The 17,622-nt window shown below is 40.7% G+C and overlaps 1 protein-coding gene across 2 annotated transcripts; it reads right to left on the bottom strand.

Moving 5' to 3' along the window:
• Window positions 1–1,057: 1,057 nt before the first annotated feature.
• Window positions 1,058–17,048, bottom strand: mapk14a (mitogen-activated protein kinase 14a). Of its 2 annotated transcripts, none has more exons than XM_006785584.3 (12): window positions 16,664–17,048; window positions 14,272–14,401; window positions 14,107–14,165; window positions 8,414–8,525; window positions 6,353–6,382; window positions 6,085–6,132; window positions 5,858–5,972; window positions 5,699–5,770; window positions 5,006–5,085; window positions 2,418–2,496; window positions 2,135–2,308; window positions 1,058–2,052 (listed from the first exon to the last, which is right to left on the bottom strand). In XM_006785584.3, the coding sequence occupies exons 1-12, from the start codon at window positions 16,780–16,782 to the stop codon at window positions 1,985–1,987; spliced, it is 1,086 nt and encodes a 361-aa protein (XP_006785647.1). In that variant the 5' UTR covers window positions 16,783–17,048; the 3' UTR covers window positions 1,058–1,984. The 2 variants fall into 2 exon arrangements, with proteins under 2 accessions (XP_006785647.1, XP_006785646.1); XM_006785583.3 differs by lacking the exon at window positions 5,006–5,085 and adding an exon at window positions 4,519–4,598.
• Window positions 17,049–17,622: the final 574 nt, after the last annotated feature.

Here is a 17,622-nt window from a genome sequence, read left to right as displayed (position 1 = left end):
TGAGGGCAAACTACCTTATAAAGAAGTATTTAAAGCAGCCTCACTGATAGCCGTGCAGCTCGGGAATTTAACCTTTTATTTACATTTCGTGCATGTTTTAACTAAGGCAGCAGTGGAGGTAGGTGGGTTAAATGAACGGCATGATTAGTGACGTGATTCAGTGGCCCAGATTGGGATTAATATTAAAGTGTTGGTAACCTTTGTTATACTGGATGCTGATAGCAGTACAGAACAAGCTGACTGCATGGTTTGGTAAAAGGCAGGCTGGAATTTACATAGCTGGACACTTGATAGAATTGGCAGGCTCAAATTAATAGCTTCTATATTAGTAGTGCAATATTTTTTATCATGTATTTTTTTCGGACATTACAACATCAACAACAAAGGTTTAACGCATAAAGAAAATCAATGTTTAATTTACAAGCCTAGTGCAAGATTATGCAACTCAAATTGTCACACTGCAAAAAAAAATGGTGAAAAATATAATTTAGTTATTTATTTTAAATGTACTGGGGGGGAAATGCATATTTGATAAATTCATATTAGGTTTTAGGGCCATAATACAGAGCAAGTCATAATTCTACCAGCACAGTGGTGGGCAAGTGGTGGGTTTGTGTTGCATCCACAGCGCATGGATACCTTGCAGTCATTGAGGTGACCATGAATTTCTGTACGTACGTATGTATTCTAGAGATAAATGTGAGGCTGTCTGTCTGACAGCCAAAGTTTGCCTCATGCAATACTAGACTGATCTCAAGCATAGCAGCAAATCTACAAAAGAATGGCTTAAGGTGTTGCAATGGTTCAGCCCTAACTGATATGCTATGGTGGGTCCTTAAAAGGGCTGTGCCTAAATGAATACCCACAAACCTCAACGAACAGACGCAAATTCCTCCTCAATGATGTGACAGGCTGGTAATCACACAGAAAACTATTACTTCAATTTACGGCTGCTAAAGGTGATTCCACAAGTCCATGAATCATGGTAAGGCATCATAGTTAGACATAAGTGATTGGCTTGGAAATAAGGATAAAAAATTAAAAACAAAACATAATCTCTTAGAAATAAGTCTTTATTTTGTTAAACAAAGGACTTAAAGCAGTAGTTACTCTGCAACTGCAAACTGAAAATAGCTCAAGGGACCCTTCGATTGCTTATAAATACCAGCTCCACTATGTATAAATACGAATCCCTCCTTTTACACATTTAAGCTGCATTTTTATTAAAAGCTATGGCACGACGCTTAAATTCATAGAAACCAACAACACACTAGCGGACACACACAATGTGTTGACGTACATACTAACAGTGATTGCTTCAAAACGTGTGAAATTTTAAAAAACATGGAACATATATATTTACACAATTTGAGCAAAGCATGTACTATGCAGATTTCGCTTCATATTTATGGGCCTTGGTGAAAAAATAATAATAAAACCCTATATAGGAAAAGGCTCAGATTTCATCTAACTAAATTAATCAAATTGATCAGTAAAATGTGAGAAATCTAGTTGGTGAGCATTAAAGTTCAGTGACTGCACAGAGAAGGCATATTGTCCCAATTGTCAAACACCTAAAAACACAGAAATCTACTTCTGTCACAGAAATTCAAGAATCGGGGGCAACTGCTTGGAAGTGGTTCAATTTTTCAAATAACAGAAAAATGCTCATCCATAAATTAATCAAAAAACAAAAACTAGCACAGCAATAGGTCAAAGTGTTTCAGCATCTCAGCGTCACAGTGAGGAGTCGAAATAAAGTCTAAATATTAAATAGAAAACTATTTTAGTTGTTGGCGAGAAGGGACGTTTTCCAGCAACTGACCAACATTAAGTCATTTATAAATAAGAATAATAACTTTTTTCTTATGTTTTCTGGTTATGTTTTCTCAATTAATAGACTAATAAGGGCTGGTGTGTGTCTGAGACTTTAAAGCATAAGTTATGTAGTCAAAAGCTTGGGTTGAACTGGTGGCGCGTCTCATTACTCTGTGTCATCCTCATCATCAAAGCTAGGTGGCTGGAAACTGCACACCTCCTCAAAGGTTAATCCTGCAAAAAAAGGAGAAGATGATTTGTTTCTTTACCGAGGAATACATCAGCATGCTGTCACTTTTAGCGCGAGAAGACGTACGTTTCCACTCATCGATCTGCAGCTCCCGGCTCTCGAAGCTCTGGTCATAAGGCTCGGCTTCAGGCTCGTCGTCTGGATCGTGGTATTGACCGAAGTAGGGGTGGGCCAGAGCTTCAGCTGCCGTTATCCTCTTATCCGTATCCAGAACCAGCATTCTCTCCAGAAGATCCACAGCTTAAAAACACATCCGCATGTAAACATGACTGAATCACACTCAATCCCATTGTTTCTTTATGTAAACTTTGTAAATCATAGGGAAAAACCAGGTTTTCTTTGGCATTACCGAGTGGGTTGGCGCCAATAAATACATCAGCAAAGCTCCTCTTGGGCATGTGTGGCAAGGAGCTGATGTAGTTTCTGGCCTGTGAAGACACATCAACAGAGTAAACCAAACATGAGTTCCTACAAACCGCAACATGTCGTGACACATTATTTCATTTAACTTTTTCCAACCTGTTCGGCTTTTCGATCTATCCACATCTGTGCTGCGCTTCCTGACGAGTGCAGTTTACAGTCAACAAGTTCCTCTTGTGATAATTAGAGCATCTTTAAAACTAGATTTATGAAGAATTATTATTGAGGAACTTGAGCTTGTATTATGTATCGCTACAGAGTTCGACTCTTTGCCTGAAGTTCGACACATGCAGTCAAAAACCATTAGTGCCTATGAGTGCAAGTGTTTACACTGCATGTTTCTAATATCCAATTCTTATAATGGCTTTTAATAAATATTTTTAAATAATTATAATAAAGTAAAAATAATAATAAACCAAGTATCCTATAAAAAGAAAAGACTTGTCTTTGTCTATTAGGGAAGACTAAAAAAAAAAAGTATTACAATCATAATACTCTTCATAATAAACCTCTCATGTAATTCAACGTGTAAATAAAAGTGTTATGGTGGAAGAAGATGGCACCTTTCTAAGGGGAAACAAAAAGAAGAAACACTGAACATCAAAATGCTGTTAGTAACCTTAACATTTAAATCGAGAAGTGCACTTTTTTTAAATCCAACTCAAGGTGCTTTTTGCAAATCACTGTTATAACCACGTCCAGCAAGCATGTCACACGACACAGGAGTGACTGAAACGGTAAGATTCTGTGTTTAATACGAGCTTTTTGCCCCAAGAGGTCGAGTTCCTCCTTGCGCCCCACTTGCCTCAAAAGGAGTTCGAGTTTTCCTTAAAACCTTGAAGCTCTTTTTAAAATGTGGCTTCAAATATTAATACCTCCGCCATGGCGGTTATCTTATTGGGGCGATTGTGGCTCAAGAGTTGGGCGTTCGTCTTGTAATCAGAAGGTTGCCGGTTCGAGCCCCGGCTCCGACAGTCTCGGTTGTTGCGTCCTTGGGCAAGACACTTCACCTGTAGCCTACTGATGGTAGTCAGAGGGCCCGGTGGCGCCAGTGTCCGGCAGCCCCGCCTCTGTCAGTGCGCCCCAGGGCGGCTGTGACTACAATGTAGCTTGCCATCACCAGTGTGTGAATGGGTGGATGATTGTGTATAGTGTAAAGCGCTATACAAATACAGACCATTTACCATTTATGGGCGTGTCATTCTGTCTGTAAACATGATAGATCGAAAAGTTTACATCCACCAAGGTCTTCAAGGTCATCTTCATTATTTATTGAAAAAAGTCTCATAACTTATAATTCTTACAAGTGTGGTAAAAGTACTGTATAAAGTCATATTTGACCTCTAACCTCTGCTTCAAGCTCAACAAATTGATCTGAAGGCTAAAGTGATAACATATAGCTTACTGCCACTGTTTGTATTGACAACATTTAGGCATATAGGAAATGATAACGAGGGTTCAAAATATCACATTACTTTGGATCTCTGACCTCTTCTTCGAGGTCAAGTAAAATATCTTTTATCTTTAAACTATCATTCAAATTCCACTACCTTTGTATTGGCAACATTTAAGAAGCGATACTGGTATACTGGAATTCTAAATATCAACATAATAGTTTGCATCCAAATATGTCACATTTGACCTCTGACCTCATTTTTATATCTACCTTTCTTATAAGTTGAGCCTAAAATGTGTTTTATTTTTAAAGAAAGTGTTGCCAAGAGAAGGAGAATGAGCTGCCTACATAGTTGGAAATATACTGTAGAATATTATTATATAAGAAGCTCGAGTTATTCATGCACAAGTAACGTTTGGATTTTTGTAAAACAATGGAGTGAATGCTACACATGCACAGAAATAATGTTTAGGGAGTGAGCTGTCTTGGCGGAGGTTTGCGCTCTGAGTTGCTTTTGTTCTATTTTAGGATGTGTTAGTGTGGAACATCAACATAAGCACAAATTCTGAGGAAAGTCTGACTGTCCTCCCGCTGCTAGTCCGCTCTCAAGAAAGTACCTCTGTATCCTCCTCACCTCATAGCTGGGCATCCTGTTCATTAGAGTTGCTGGGGGCGTCCCTGTCAGACGCAGTATGTGCTGAAGCTGGTTTATATCTTTGAAGTTTGTGTCAAGGGGAGTATAGTGACAGAGCAGAGTTAGTTAAGAAGCTGTGTCTGGGGCTAAACTCCGGGTCACGAGTCTCCAAGCTTTGAGCCCAGAAAAAAACTAAACTAAAGCTTAAGTATCATCAGAATTAGAGGACATGACAACACTCCTCATTACAGGCACACAGTGAAAGATGAAATCACCTGTGTAACAATGATCTCACAGCAAACACTGCTTAATGCTCTTCAGAGGAAGCAAAGCACACCCACAAGGCTAGAGGGTGAAAAACATGCTGCCATTACAAAGCAGATATTTCCATCTGAACCACACTAGAGTGCAGAGTTTAGAGTAGAAATACGGTTAGACAGAGAGGGGGGAGAAAAACAACAAAACTTGCACAGCTTTGTGAACTCACAGACTCTGAAGAGATTTTCTTCAAGAGCTCTGGACCTGGTTTTCCGACGAGCAGCATGATTAACTTCAACTGATCAATATCTACCAGCACACGGTAAAGGAAGACCAGACGCCGCACGTGGGAACATCTTTAATCGGACCTCCTTTGAAGCTATGTAATAATCAATCCCATCATCTTTACATTTCACACACAGGAGGAGGGAAAAAATGAATCTGAGATGTTTCCTGTGGAAGACATTGAATTCATTTATATTGGGTGCTTTTAATAGAAAATGATTGGAGGCGGTGGGCAGCCTAGTGGAGGTTAGCTACCAAATACTGGCAAAAGAAAAGAGAAAGAAACGGGGTGGTGCAAGGAAAGAGAGTGAAAGTGTACCTGAGCCAAAGATACACACTTAAAATATAGAAAGAGTCATAGTGCCAAAGTGGAAAAATTACTGTGCATGTGTCAAGTGAGAAGAATGCGCGATCGCTCTTCATGAGAAAACGCCTCAGGCAGAGTCGTGTTGAAAGGGAAAGGCGGCTTTCCGTGTGAGAACGGAGAAAAGCAGTATTGCAGATTTATTGCAGACAAATCAGCGCGCCTCCACGTCATCATCAGTGTGTGTTGGATCAGTTTCATTTGTTATGTAAATTGTTTGTCAGCTGCAGGAGTTCATGGTGTGCACAGCGAACTGTCAAATGAAAAGGATACGGTCAGTGCCGGGAAACAGAGCACGTCCAGTGAGAAGTTCTGCCATTATACATCCCACAGACCAAATATCCACTGAAACACAGAAGGTCAGACATTATACCCAGAACGCTCTTCTATTTACAGACGGATCACAGAGGGGAGCTTCTTTATGCCGTCTACCTGTCATGTTGTAATGCATCCAGTTCAACATGATCTCTGGGGCACGGTACCAGCGGGTCGCCACGTAGCCGGTCATCTCGTCGTCGGTGTGTCGTGCCAGACCAAAGTCCAAAATCTGACAATTTAAATGCAAAAAAAAAAGGAAGACTTAAAAAAACAAATCATTTACATTTGTAGGCAGTTTTGAGATAAACTGATGTTTCAAATAAAAGCAGTGCTTCACTGACCTTCAGCTCACAGTCTTCATTCACTGCAAGGTTACTTGGTTTCAAATCCTGTGGTAATTTAAACCAAGATGGTGAGATGAAGTAAAAGATGAGTCTTACATCATTAAAAATTTAATCTAAAGTCAAAGTGTTATGACTTCCTTTCTTTTCACAGGATTAACAAGTCTGACTTTGCAAAGTGAAAGAAGTCACAAACCCCAGGACGCTTCATGTCCTCCTGTTCAACGACTGTCTGACAAAAGTTACTATAAAATGAAACGGCACTTACTCGATGGATGATGCCTGCTGAGTGAATATACTGCAGAGAGACGGGAGCAGACGTGTCAGATTACATCATGTGTTTACAGATGGACCGATTTAACACAACAAAACACATCAGGAGATACAGGACACGATGTAAAAACATTAGATAAGTATCACTGAAGGAACTCCTTCCTTAAAGGTAGATAATATAATGATACCACTCTCATATCTGTACATTAAATATATGGCGCTAGGAGAAGGTCATCTTTGCCTACAGTAGAGAATGGAAACATGGAGGGCAGCTAAGGCCTTGATTACACTCTGCTGTGGACATGGACAGCTGTAGATACAAGAGCCGAGTCACCATTCCTGTTATGCTTCTTGAACCTCTGCCACCTGCGGTGCAGCTGTAGTTGGTGCTTTGTCATGCAGTCACAAAACAGATCAGTCTGAAGACAAAATTTACGCCACTCGGACCAAAGCAGATTCACAAACACATCTCAGTTCAAAGGTCAAATCCTTTTCCTAGTACCTCAGAACAGGTGTAGTGTATAAGCACCGCCTGAATGCCAGAAAGAACTTGTTGTTTACCTAAACTAACTATTAATACAGATAATAACTGATCTGTGACGCTATTTGCCAATTTAGTTTTTACTGTAACAAGAGCAGTGAAGCTTGAGTAAACACGATTTGTAACTGAACACAGTTAAGACAATAAGTAACATCCTCATCACTGAAAGTACAAACAGGTGGAACCCAGGAGTGATTCTAACCTTGGCGGCCGACAACACTGTACACAATGGTAGACTGGTGCAGACTGACCAAGTGAATAAGACATTTAAAAAAGAAGATTTTTGATGAGAAAGCGGTTTTTAAACACACAGAGAGACAAAGCTGTGCAGGAAGTGGGATTTTATCACAGCAGAGATAAGAGGGAATTCATTCCAATGTGTTTCAAACGTCATCTTTTGCTTCTAGTTCAGTGAATTTTGGTCAAAGAGAGACAAAACTGAGAGATGGGGGGCTCTGCGCTTTGTGTTTACATGTTTTTTAATCGTTTGTTGTTTTAGCCATTAGCTGGTTGTTGAAACTGGTTTTGTGGGCTTTTTGCTGAGATTCTGACCTTTCTGCGAATGCCATAGGTGTCTGTGTTTAAATAACAGATCTGGCGGTACATCCCGTTAAACCAGATGTTCTCCCCCCTGATGGGGTTCAACAGGTTAAATGTTTATTGCTTAATTACTTTGCGTAGTGTGAATGACAATAAGGGAAGTTTTTATCAGTAGGAAAAGCTGTAAAACCTACGAAAATATAGTTAAAAGTCCAAAATGTCTGCTTGAGGCTGTTTGTGGTAAGCAGCAGATCAAACTTCTTAACATTCAGGCCTGTCAGACACTCGGACACTGAGCCATGGCTCTGTGCTAAGCTTTGTAATCATCAATATCATTGAAATGCAGCCAGGTGCTGCTCATTTTATTCATTTCATCACTTTTCCTCAACACGCTTGCATTAAAATCCGGTTGCCCGTCTCTCTGGTTACCCGGCCTGTACCACTACACTTGTCGTCTTGGAACGTCTGCCCCCCTTCCTTCTTTCAATAATGGTATGATCCCAGTCTGTCTTTGCATGCATTTGGCCACATGGTGTGCCCATCAAATTAAAGTCCCATCCCTGCCTGCACGGATTCTCAGCAGGGCTGAAGATTAGGCTGCTACATACAACCCGGTCATTAATAACTGACATGAAATTATCTCACAGGCCAGATACAATTGTCCACAGGCCATACGTTTGACACCGCTGCTCTAAACCACAGCAAACCTGAAGAGATTTCACTAGAATCTCCAACACAGTCCGACCACTAAGGACGGGAAAGGGAGAGTTGCATTTATTGTGAAGCACTTTCTGATTTTTGTCTGTGAAAAGTGCTATACCAATACATTTTCCTTGCCCAAGTTAGCCAGCAGACACTTAGGACTCTAGCATTTGCTAAGCTGACCAGATATGAAGGTGGCATCAATCTTTATCTTGCTCAAGAAAAAGGAAATAAGCACATTTTCCACAACTTCAATCATTCCTTTAATCTCACCTTTAATCCTCGGAGGATCTGGTATATGAGAAACTGCACGTGGTCATCGGTGAGCTTTTGACATTTGACTATGTTGTTGAGATCTGCCCCCATTAGATGAGTCACGAGATACCTGCCAAAGCAGAAAAGATTGTTGTCCCAGCTTAAACAGACCAGTGTCAGAAGCCATGCCAGTGTTTCTCACGTCATAAAAAAAAAAAATACTAATGTCATAAAATGTATTTGCACTTCCAAACTAATAATTTCAGAGCTGTTTGCAGCCTGTGTCTAATTTCCCCATATGGCTATGTGAGCTTAAACCGGTTTAGCTGCTACTTCTTTTCACTCTCGCGTCTCTCGAGAGGCACCGAAAGGCCAAGCCCTTCACAAATGGAATGTCATTTAACAACACACCCCAGATAAATGGGCTTAATAGTACTGCATCAGTGGATAATTCAAATCTAATCCCAAAGCTGTTTAAAATGCCCAAACAGCACTTATGGAAGGAGTCTGCAGCGGGATGCTAGACGGGCACTTTCAGAGCCAAAACTCACAGAGCCACGTGCTGCTTCGTCAGTCCGCTGCACAACAAATACCCGTTTCATGAATACTCTTCTATTCTCACACAGTACAGAGAACGAGGGCTTAAAATAGCATCTGGTTGTGCTTGAACTTGTTCTCAACTGCAGACATAAGGACACAGACACTCGCCTAAGTTCATTCGCCTTGGGGGGGGGAATAGATACACACACGTATATAAAATATGAATAGTGACCTCTCTTCTCCTCTCTCTAAAGAAAGAGGGGCATGGCTAGAGCGCTGAGGAGTCTGAGGTCATACCCAGAGCACCTGCACAGTTGACATTTTTACTTATTTTTACGTTGCATGCAGAAACTTTACAGCGTTTGGCAGATATGCACTGGAGAACAGTGCCAAACACTGCAAAAGGCATGCCAGCCCACTGACTCACCCCCTGTTCTCTTTCCCACAGGGGTCCAGCTTTACATGCTCTACATGTGTGACCTTGCATTGCCTTGAGTCCTCCATATCATTATGCTTTTCTGGGAGGAGGGCGGGGCTTCTTGAGTGGACGGCTCTCCATTACAACAGCACACAGATGCTGCCACTCGAAGTATGAAGACAAAATTCCAGCAAGTCATTAAAGTGTTCAGTTTCAATCTACTTCATCAGTTTAGCATTGCGGGCCCTCTTATTTTGTTAGTCATACATTTGTCTTCCCTTTCAAAGGCCCTGTGCCTACATTTCCCAAGAAGCAATGCAACTGCAAACAGTTTATTCCACATTTCAGTGCGTGAGACTTCGAGCTGCAAGCCTGCAGCAGAGATGAGCACACGTGGTTTGAAATTATGCTGCACTGACATGAATCGTCTTTACATAAACCTACCAAGACCTAATGGACTTTAATGAGTGAAAACCACAAACCACAGCCTCTGGGCTAAGAAATAAATGCTAACAATAAATAAATAAATAAATAAATAAATAAATAAATAAATAAAGTGCAATTCTTAAAGGGGCCACTGGAGACTTAAAAAGCAAAAAAATAAACAAAAATAATAAATAAATATAATCTTTAAGACATTAATATTAAAATTCCAAATTTACATACATTGAAAACCTGATGATGGCCAAGTATAAGAAAGTAGTTTTACCCTCTTTTAGTGTTTTATCCCTTCATTGCAACTTTATGGTAAATGGACCGATTCTTATGAAGTGATTTTTATGGCATTTCTTTCACTGTTAGGTTTTGGTTAAGTTTAAAAGTCCCTCTGCTCTGTGGCAAAGAAGCGCACACGCCTTAGCTGGCAACCCTGCACTCGACCTTCTCATCCAAATATGGTCACTTCTGGCTCAAAACAAATTTAACACGCTGGTGCCTAAACACCAGAAGTGATGCTTCAAAATGCAGAATTTAGAAAGCAATGAGTGATGTCATATTGGCTCCGCCCATCTTTTATATTCAACTGGGTCATCAGAGGCTGGAATATATCCCTACAAGAGGCAGGGTATGGCATCTACCCCTGTAATCAATTTAAAAACTACCAATACTCTCTGGACTCTGAAGAACTGGGAAAACTGCAACACAGGAAGTGTGGAGTGTCAAACTCCACTCTGAAGGCCCCAGCCGACCCACAGGCTCACACCCCGAGCCTTCCAGCTGTGAGGTAAGAGTGCACTGCTGTACCGCTGCAATTTTAAATGTCCGATATCAGAGGGGAAAAAAGTTTAGGAAAAATATTGCACAAAGATTTAATCAACTTTCGAAAGGTTGTGCAGACACAATACATCAGAGAGGGGGAGAAACTCGGGAAGATGATGGATGAAAAATGAGAAAACTTCACTACACTTCAAATCTCTGCATGAGCCTGAGTCATCTATCAGAAGCCTTTTCCACACTCTGAATTTAAATTGTGTTAACTGTGTGATCTGACTGAGCTGTCAGAGAAGCTTTTGAACAAACACAGGCTGCATCATCCTTATAAATTATTACATGAATAAAACTGTGATATACCTCCAAATGATTATGAAAAAAAAAATCTAGCTTGTGTGTTGCACTATAAACACAACGTCATGCAAGTTTCACGGCACTTCAAATCACATGATGCTCTTCAAAGGAGGTTTGGTGTTCCAAGGAAAAAGTCTCATTTATTCCTCTTTCTTCACATGAGCCTGGATAGACTGACTGATGTTGAGATCAGGGCTCTGTTGCAGGACTCCCTGTTGTTTAGGACTCTAATAAAATTTAAGTTCATATAACTAAAGAGCTGATGCAAAAGTAACACATAACCTTTAACAAAATTGAGGACAGACACTTTCACAGAAAACTACATAAATTTATTCATTTGATTATTGCATAGTTAGACTTAGTCACCCTCCAATTACTCACCTCCACAGAGAGCTGACTGACCTACTGTCTCAGCCAAATAATTTCCTGGGGAAATCCCAGGACAGACTGCCCAACAATCTTATCTTTGCACAAGTGGATCGAGTTTATTTCCATATTTGTTACTGCTTCTTACTTCAGCCAGTAGAGCAGTAATAGAGAGCCCAGTGCAAATGTCCAACATTTTCAAGTAATTGGTAGCAAATCTCAAATTAGAGGTTTGTGATGCAGCCGAGAACCAAGTTAAGAGTTTATATAAAGTAGGTAAAATAAACATTAAACGTGTCACCAAATATATCTCTAAATAGGGCTGTGCGATATGACCAAAATCTCATATCCCGATATAAGAATTCTATCGTCCCGATAACGATATAAATCACAAAAATGTAACATTTTCTGTCAATTCTGTGAATCCCGGCAGCTCGACTTGCGGGAAGTGTTTCCAGCTGCGCGTCATGTAGCTGGAGTCGAGTGTTTTAACCGATGCATGAAACTACACATTTTTAGACATAAGTTGTAAAGGCCGCCGTTTTCTTTGTGAGTATTTATTACACGGCGTGCTGCGGGGAAAAGCCTGTTCTAACGTTTGAGTCTAAGGTTTATTTTTTAGCACCTGGCGGCTCTTTTTTACTTCTCATCTGTAAATAATCTGCTCTTTCACGTGATTCAGTTTATTTTGAAAAGTCTCAACAGGATCTTGAACATAAACAAGCGGACACGCGATGCTGTTACCGTCGTTGTTGCTAACCACAACGCATAAAAACAGGCGCTTGTCCGTCAGTAGTGTGGTTATATAAAATATAAGAGAAAGAGAGAACTTTAAGAAATTGATATAACCACTACAGTGACCATCAAAACGATGAAAAAATATTGCCGTAAACAGTTTATTTTGCGACACCACGAAACAAACGATAGCGTAAAATGAAACGATAGACGTTTTTATATCGTCATCCGATATATATATCGTTATATCGAACAGCCCTATCTCTAAAGGTGCCATTGACATGAAAATCTCACCAAAAACCTATCCATGCAAACCATATATGTTCATAAATTACGTGTAATAATGAAAAATGGCACAGGGAAAATGTATTGAACATGCTTACTGAAGTTTATCTAACATTTCTTGCAAAAGCCTTTGCTGGTGATTACAGCACTGTGTGCCCCTTCAATGAACTCGGGGCTTTAGTTCTTTCCACAGACTTTCAATTGGATTCAGGTCAGATGATTGGCTACCATTCTAGCAGCTTAATAGCAGCTTAATTTTCTCTCTCTCTCGCTGTATGTTTGAGATCATTATCTCGATGAAACATCCACCCTCGTTTCATCTTCATAATCAATAATGTGTCATTACATTTTTCCAGTGATCCTTATATGAAGTGTGCCAGTGATGTGTTGCTGAAAAACAGCCCCATACATGTAGCGTCTTCTTGGCCCGCGGGCCAAAGAAGACGCCCGCGGGCCAAATCCAGAGTTTGACACCTATGGCCTAAGGCATAGGTGTCAAACTCTGGCCCGCGGGCCAAATTTGGCCCGCAGCCTAATTACATTTGGCCCGCGAGGCCATACCAAATTATTATTAGAGCTGGCCTACTGGAATTATACAGCTAACATATATATTGTTTAGTATTAAGCTTTGCTTGTTCCATATTCAGTTTTTCAGCAAAATGTGTTTGAGTCCATAAGAAAAGATTCATTCTTATATCTGGAGGAAAATTTCTTTTTCAATAAATATTAATGTTAGCCCGCGACCTTGTTCCAGTTTTGAATTTTGGCCCACTGTGTATTTGAGTTTGACACCCCTGCCTTAGGCCATCACTTGGGACTGAACAAGCTGATATTAATTTGCACCAATAGCAGGATTTATTTCTAACTACTGATACATTTTAGCCGGTGTCATGACTTTCCATGACTCTCTGCACCTCCTTTTCTTCATGTGTTCAATGCTTTTTTCTTTATGTCATTTCTTATTGTTACATATAAGTGAATTTATGGACATCTATGGTTTGATTTCTTTGAATGTGTGGATCGTTGCCAACATCTGGTGAGAAATGACATTTCAATAGCACCTTCAGACTTTACTTAGAAAACTGGTGTTGTTTTCAATGTTTACTTTACCCGCTGTATGCTCCCAGGATGTGCAGTTTGCTGCCACACTGACCTTCATGAATTTTAGATATCGGCGATAATGCTTCCAGTCTCGCTTGGTTCAGATAATGAAGTAAATAGGATGGGTCAGTAATACAGGGACATTTTCAGTATGAAATCATAAATAAGTGAGTGACTCTAAGCATTCACTTGAGACGCATTCTTGGATGAGGTGCTCCCTGGAATCTGCTACAGTTTGAACTTTGAGTAAGTGTCAAGAACAAAAAGAAAGAAGAAGAAGAAAAAGAGTGACACTCCACCAATAACAAGCAAGGCAGCACGCACAACGGAGTCACTGCTAAGCTGTTCACTTCCAATTTCCAAGAGATTTTAACAGCAACAAACAATAACTACCCGTTTTTCTGTAAACCAGGGCATGTACTACATGTTCCACAAAACCAGGAATCAGGAAACAGAAGGAAGGAAGCTGGTGATGAAGAGACTGGCTACAGCCAGTGAGTGAATAACTAACATAGCAGAGAGTCTAAAGAATGTTTGCCAGTGTTTTCAGTCTGCTGGCGTGCCTCCAGGTGTTTTCCAGGAACAGTCGGGATTGTGGGCTGCTGAGAAACTCAAGGCTGCTGAGCTTTACATCACTGTTAAATTATGCAAAAGCCCTGATACTTTAAATTTAAGATAACATAAAGAAGCACATTGGACTCACACGTCGGTGAAGTCCTTCAGAGAGGTGGCAGGGGTGAAGACATCTAAGAGGCCAATTACCTGCAAGAATGAGACAAACACTGTTAAGCTCAAAACTGAAGAGCAAAGACCTGCAGGGCTTCGTTCTCAACAGGCGGAACAAACTGAAGAGAGACAAGTCACTCACGTTTTCATGTTTCATATGTTTAAGCAGCTGCAGCTCTCTGTAGGTTCTTTTGGCGTGGACGATGGACTGAAAAGGCCGAGAGAGCTTCTTCACAGCGACCTTCAAACCGGTCTCCATGTCAATGGCGGAGCTGTTTAAAAAAGTCAAAAGCATACATGTGAGCTTCAATCTCATTGGGTAAAACACCTTAACTTTTAGCATACACCAATTTAGATCATAAAACCAACAAGTGATCAGCATTTATTTAACACTGAGAGACTGTGGCTTTAATCAAAGCAAGCCCGTCCTTTCAGGCAGAGGAACGGAAGCGTTTCATGTAGCTCAGTCTGGGTCTGAGTTTGCTCTCAAAAAACCAAAGTAGGTGCAGGAAGAGCCGCTGAAGGCTGGAGGAAAAGCACGACATCAGCAGAAAATGCCATCTCTCAGCAGACTGCAAGCAGCCCTGGCAGCAGTATATCCCCCGCTCTGAAAACCAACTGTCTCTGACCCAAAAGCAACAGCCACCCCACCCCTGCTTAGCTCACCTAAACAGAGTCACGGCTTGTGGATGGCCTCGTGTGACTGCTGTGGGGACACCAGCGTGCCCGCAGACACATCAACATCAATCGATATTAAAGGTTAACAAAGAAACCACCTATAGCAATGCCAACCTGATAATAAAAATGGATACAGGGATTATCATCATAGCAAGAAACAGAGGGCTCGAAGCATCTTTCTAGTCTCTGGTTCAATTCCTCAGCATATATTTGAGTCACCTTAACTGTTCTTCCCTACATACACTGCTGCACTGATCTTTTACCCATTTCAAGAGCATGCAGGAATGTAAATCCCACATACAGCTGTATTAGATATTAAATCATCCCGTCAGCTCCCTCGTAAGAAGGACCTCATGTTTGATTGAAGGAAGTCAAAACAGAGCAGCCATCCTTTGTCTTACATAATGCAGACACTATCTAGGCAGCACCCTCACCTAAACAAAAAGAGTATTTTTTAAGTGGTATGACCACATCTAAAAAAGACTATGTCCTCTTAGCAATTTGCGCATAACAGTGTTCAGTTGTGCAAGCTTCTTGGATGAAGACGCTCCTTAACTCGTTCGATTTATTAGTTATGATGATATGGGATCGACTTCTGATAAAGCCACACAGTTTAGAACATGCTGTTCAGTTTCAGTTTCAAATTACTGGCTACAGTAAACTTGAAGTCATCACGTAACTGCTAACAATATAATAAAAACAATCACAGTCAGTGCAGCAGTAGCAGCGAGCTGACAGTAATCTGACCAGCAACAGATTATCCTATTGCCCGGCAACAGCACAGCTGTCCTCTTCCATTTGCAAAACAAACATCTGCTCACTAAAAGAAGTGTACCACTGACTATGTTGTGTCCCAGATCGTATCAGCAGCACAATCCATTTAATTAAAAACTTATGTAAAGGGTCCATTCAGCCAAAGATGACCTTACTGCCGCTAGGCAACATTAAGGAAACCCACCCTCAAGAGGCAAGATCTCCACTCTGCTGTGCATGCAAATACTTCTGAGCTGCAGATTTGTATATGACATATCAAACATTAACTGCAGGGCTCCCTAACATATAACTAGTTATCAAGAGTGAAAGGCAACACTGAGAGAACATTAAGGTTTTGATGAGGCTGCCTATCAAATTTGCATGAAGACAGGAGCTGGTTTTCATAGCAACCAACCTGGGAGGTTTTAGTAGCTGTTGATCATTTTCAGTCATTATTTTAAAGTTAGCCACAAAAGTAAAAGATACTAACATCACAGTGACTTCAAGAGAAAACTGTTTGCACTTATTATTATTATAGATTTTTTTTAAATAGCCAACTAGTCAATCTATTGGTCTATTCATTGTTTTAGATTACAGCACTCTGACTTTCTTTATCCATGCAACATCAGTGAAGTGGACATCGCAACTTTCCACTTGTGCTCCTAATAAGAAAAACATCCAGAAGCTGTGCTCACATCGTCAGTATGAAGGGATTGAGTTAATTCAAACAACCTACCTAGCAGCAAGCAGCTATATTTGTTGCACTAACGGTGCAATGTGCATTAAATGTCTTTATCCAGAACAAATGTGGTCGGAGTAACCTGAGGAGACCAGAACACTTGTGTGACTCTTAACATGCACACTGATCAGTGCATGAGGATCAGACTTTCTATACTTAGTTCACAGTCAGGAATTTATTAGCACTTAATAATTACAACTCGGTAACACGTCAAAGATAACAAGTTCTGGGCTTTTCTTGCTCAAACAGACACCGCGGCTCCACCTTGCTCGCCATTAGCTTGTGAAGCGCAGGCCTCGTCTAAATGAATGGACAAGTCAGGCTAACTTCACCTAACTGAACTTTTTGGAGGAAGGCGATTTACCAGACAGATCCGTAGGCGCCGGATCCAACCGGGGTCAGTCTCTGGTACCGCTCCGGGACTTCCCATATCGTCTTGTTCACCTCCTCTCGATAAAAATCGTGTTTCTCTGGTCGCGACATTCCTGCAGGACCAACTGCCGACGACCGACCGACTTTCTGCTCCAAGGTGGGGACTCCGAGCCGCGCAGAGCTCAACTTTACCAAAGTGCAAAAAAGTGGCGCTAAACGAAAAGTTTCTCGTCCCCGGAGAAGCTGATGTCGTTTAAAGTTACCGTGCTGCCTTCTTGTGAAATGCTGCAATGTGTGCACACACTTTTCAGGTCTCCACGTTATTTGTTCCTCCTCACCCTGCTGGTTCTCACGCTCGCCCGAGATTTCACCCCACTCGCTTCACTAAACGGCGCAAAATCTCGCGGGAAAAAGAAAGAAAAAAAAGTTGGGACAGCTGTGCCGACGACGTCTGAAACGGTGCTGCTTTCAGGTAGTGCAGGGAAAATACTCGGAGAACTAATCGGTGTTAGACGATTAAACATAATAATAAAATAATAAAAAAAATGAATGTGGCTTAAGCATTTTAATCTGCAGAATATCGAAAATAATTCCGTTTAAATGGATAAAAGGTATGAATTTTCCGCGTGAATGGGAGAGTACTTGACTAAAGTATCTTAGTTATACACCCGATTAAACAGGATGTAACATTAAGATATGTTGTTGGAAAAAAACAGCTACATTTATTTATGAATTACTGCATAAAAACATAGAAGCTCGGCTGAGACAAAGCCTACATGTAGCATGTTTACTTTACAATAAATTCACTAAAAACCCATATTCATCCGCTTGACTTAAAATGTACACGATAATTATTGTCCTTAAACCAACAACCACTTTATTTTTTTATTTTTTTATTTGTGAAGTGAGCTTTAAAAAAAAGTAACTGAAGGCAGCATCAGAGGTCACGTC

The sequence above is a fragment of the Neolamprologus brichardi genome, chromosome 20 (genome assembly GCF_056152115.1).
Source record: "Neolamprologus brichardi isolate AB-2024 chromosome 20, ASM5615211v1, whole genome shotgun sequence".
Lineage (NCBI taxonomy): Eukaryota > Metazoa > Chordata > Actinopteri > Cichliformes > Cichlidae > Neolamprologus > Neolamprologus brichardi.
This window is presented reverse-complemented; position numbering and strand designations above follow the sequence as displayed.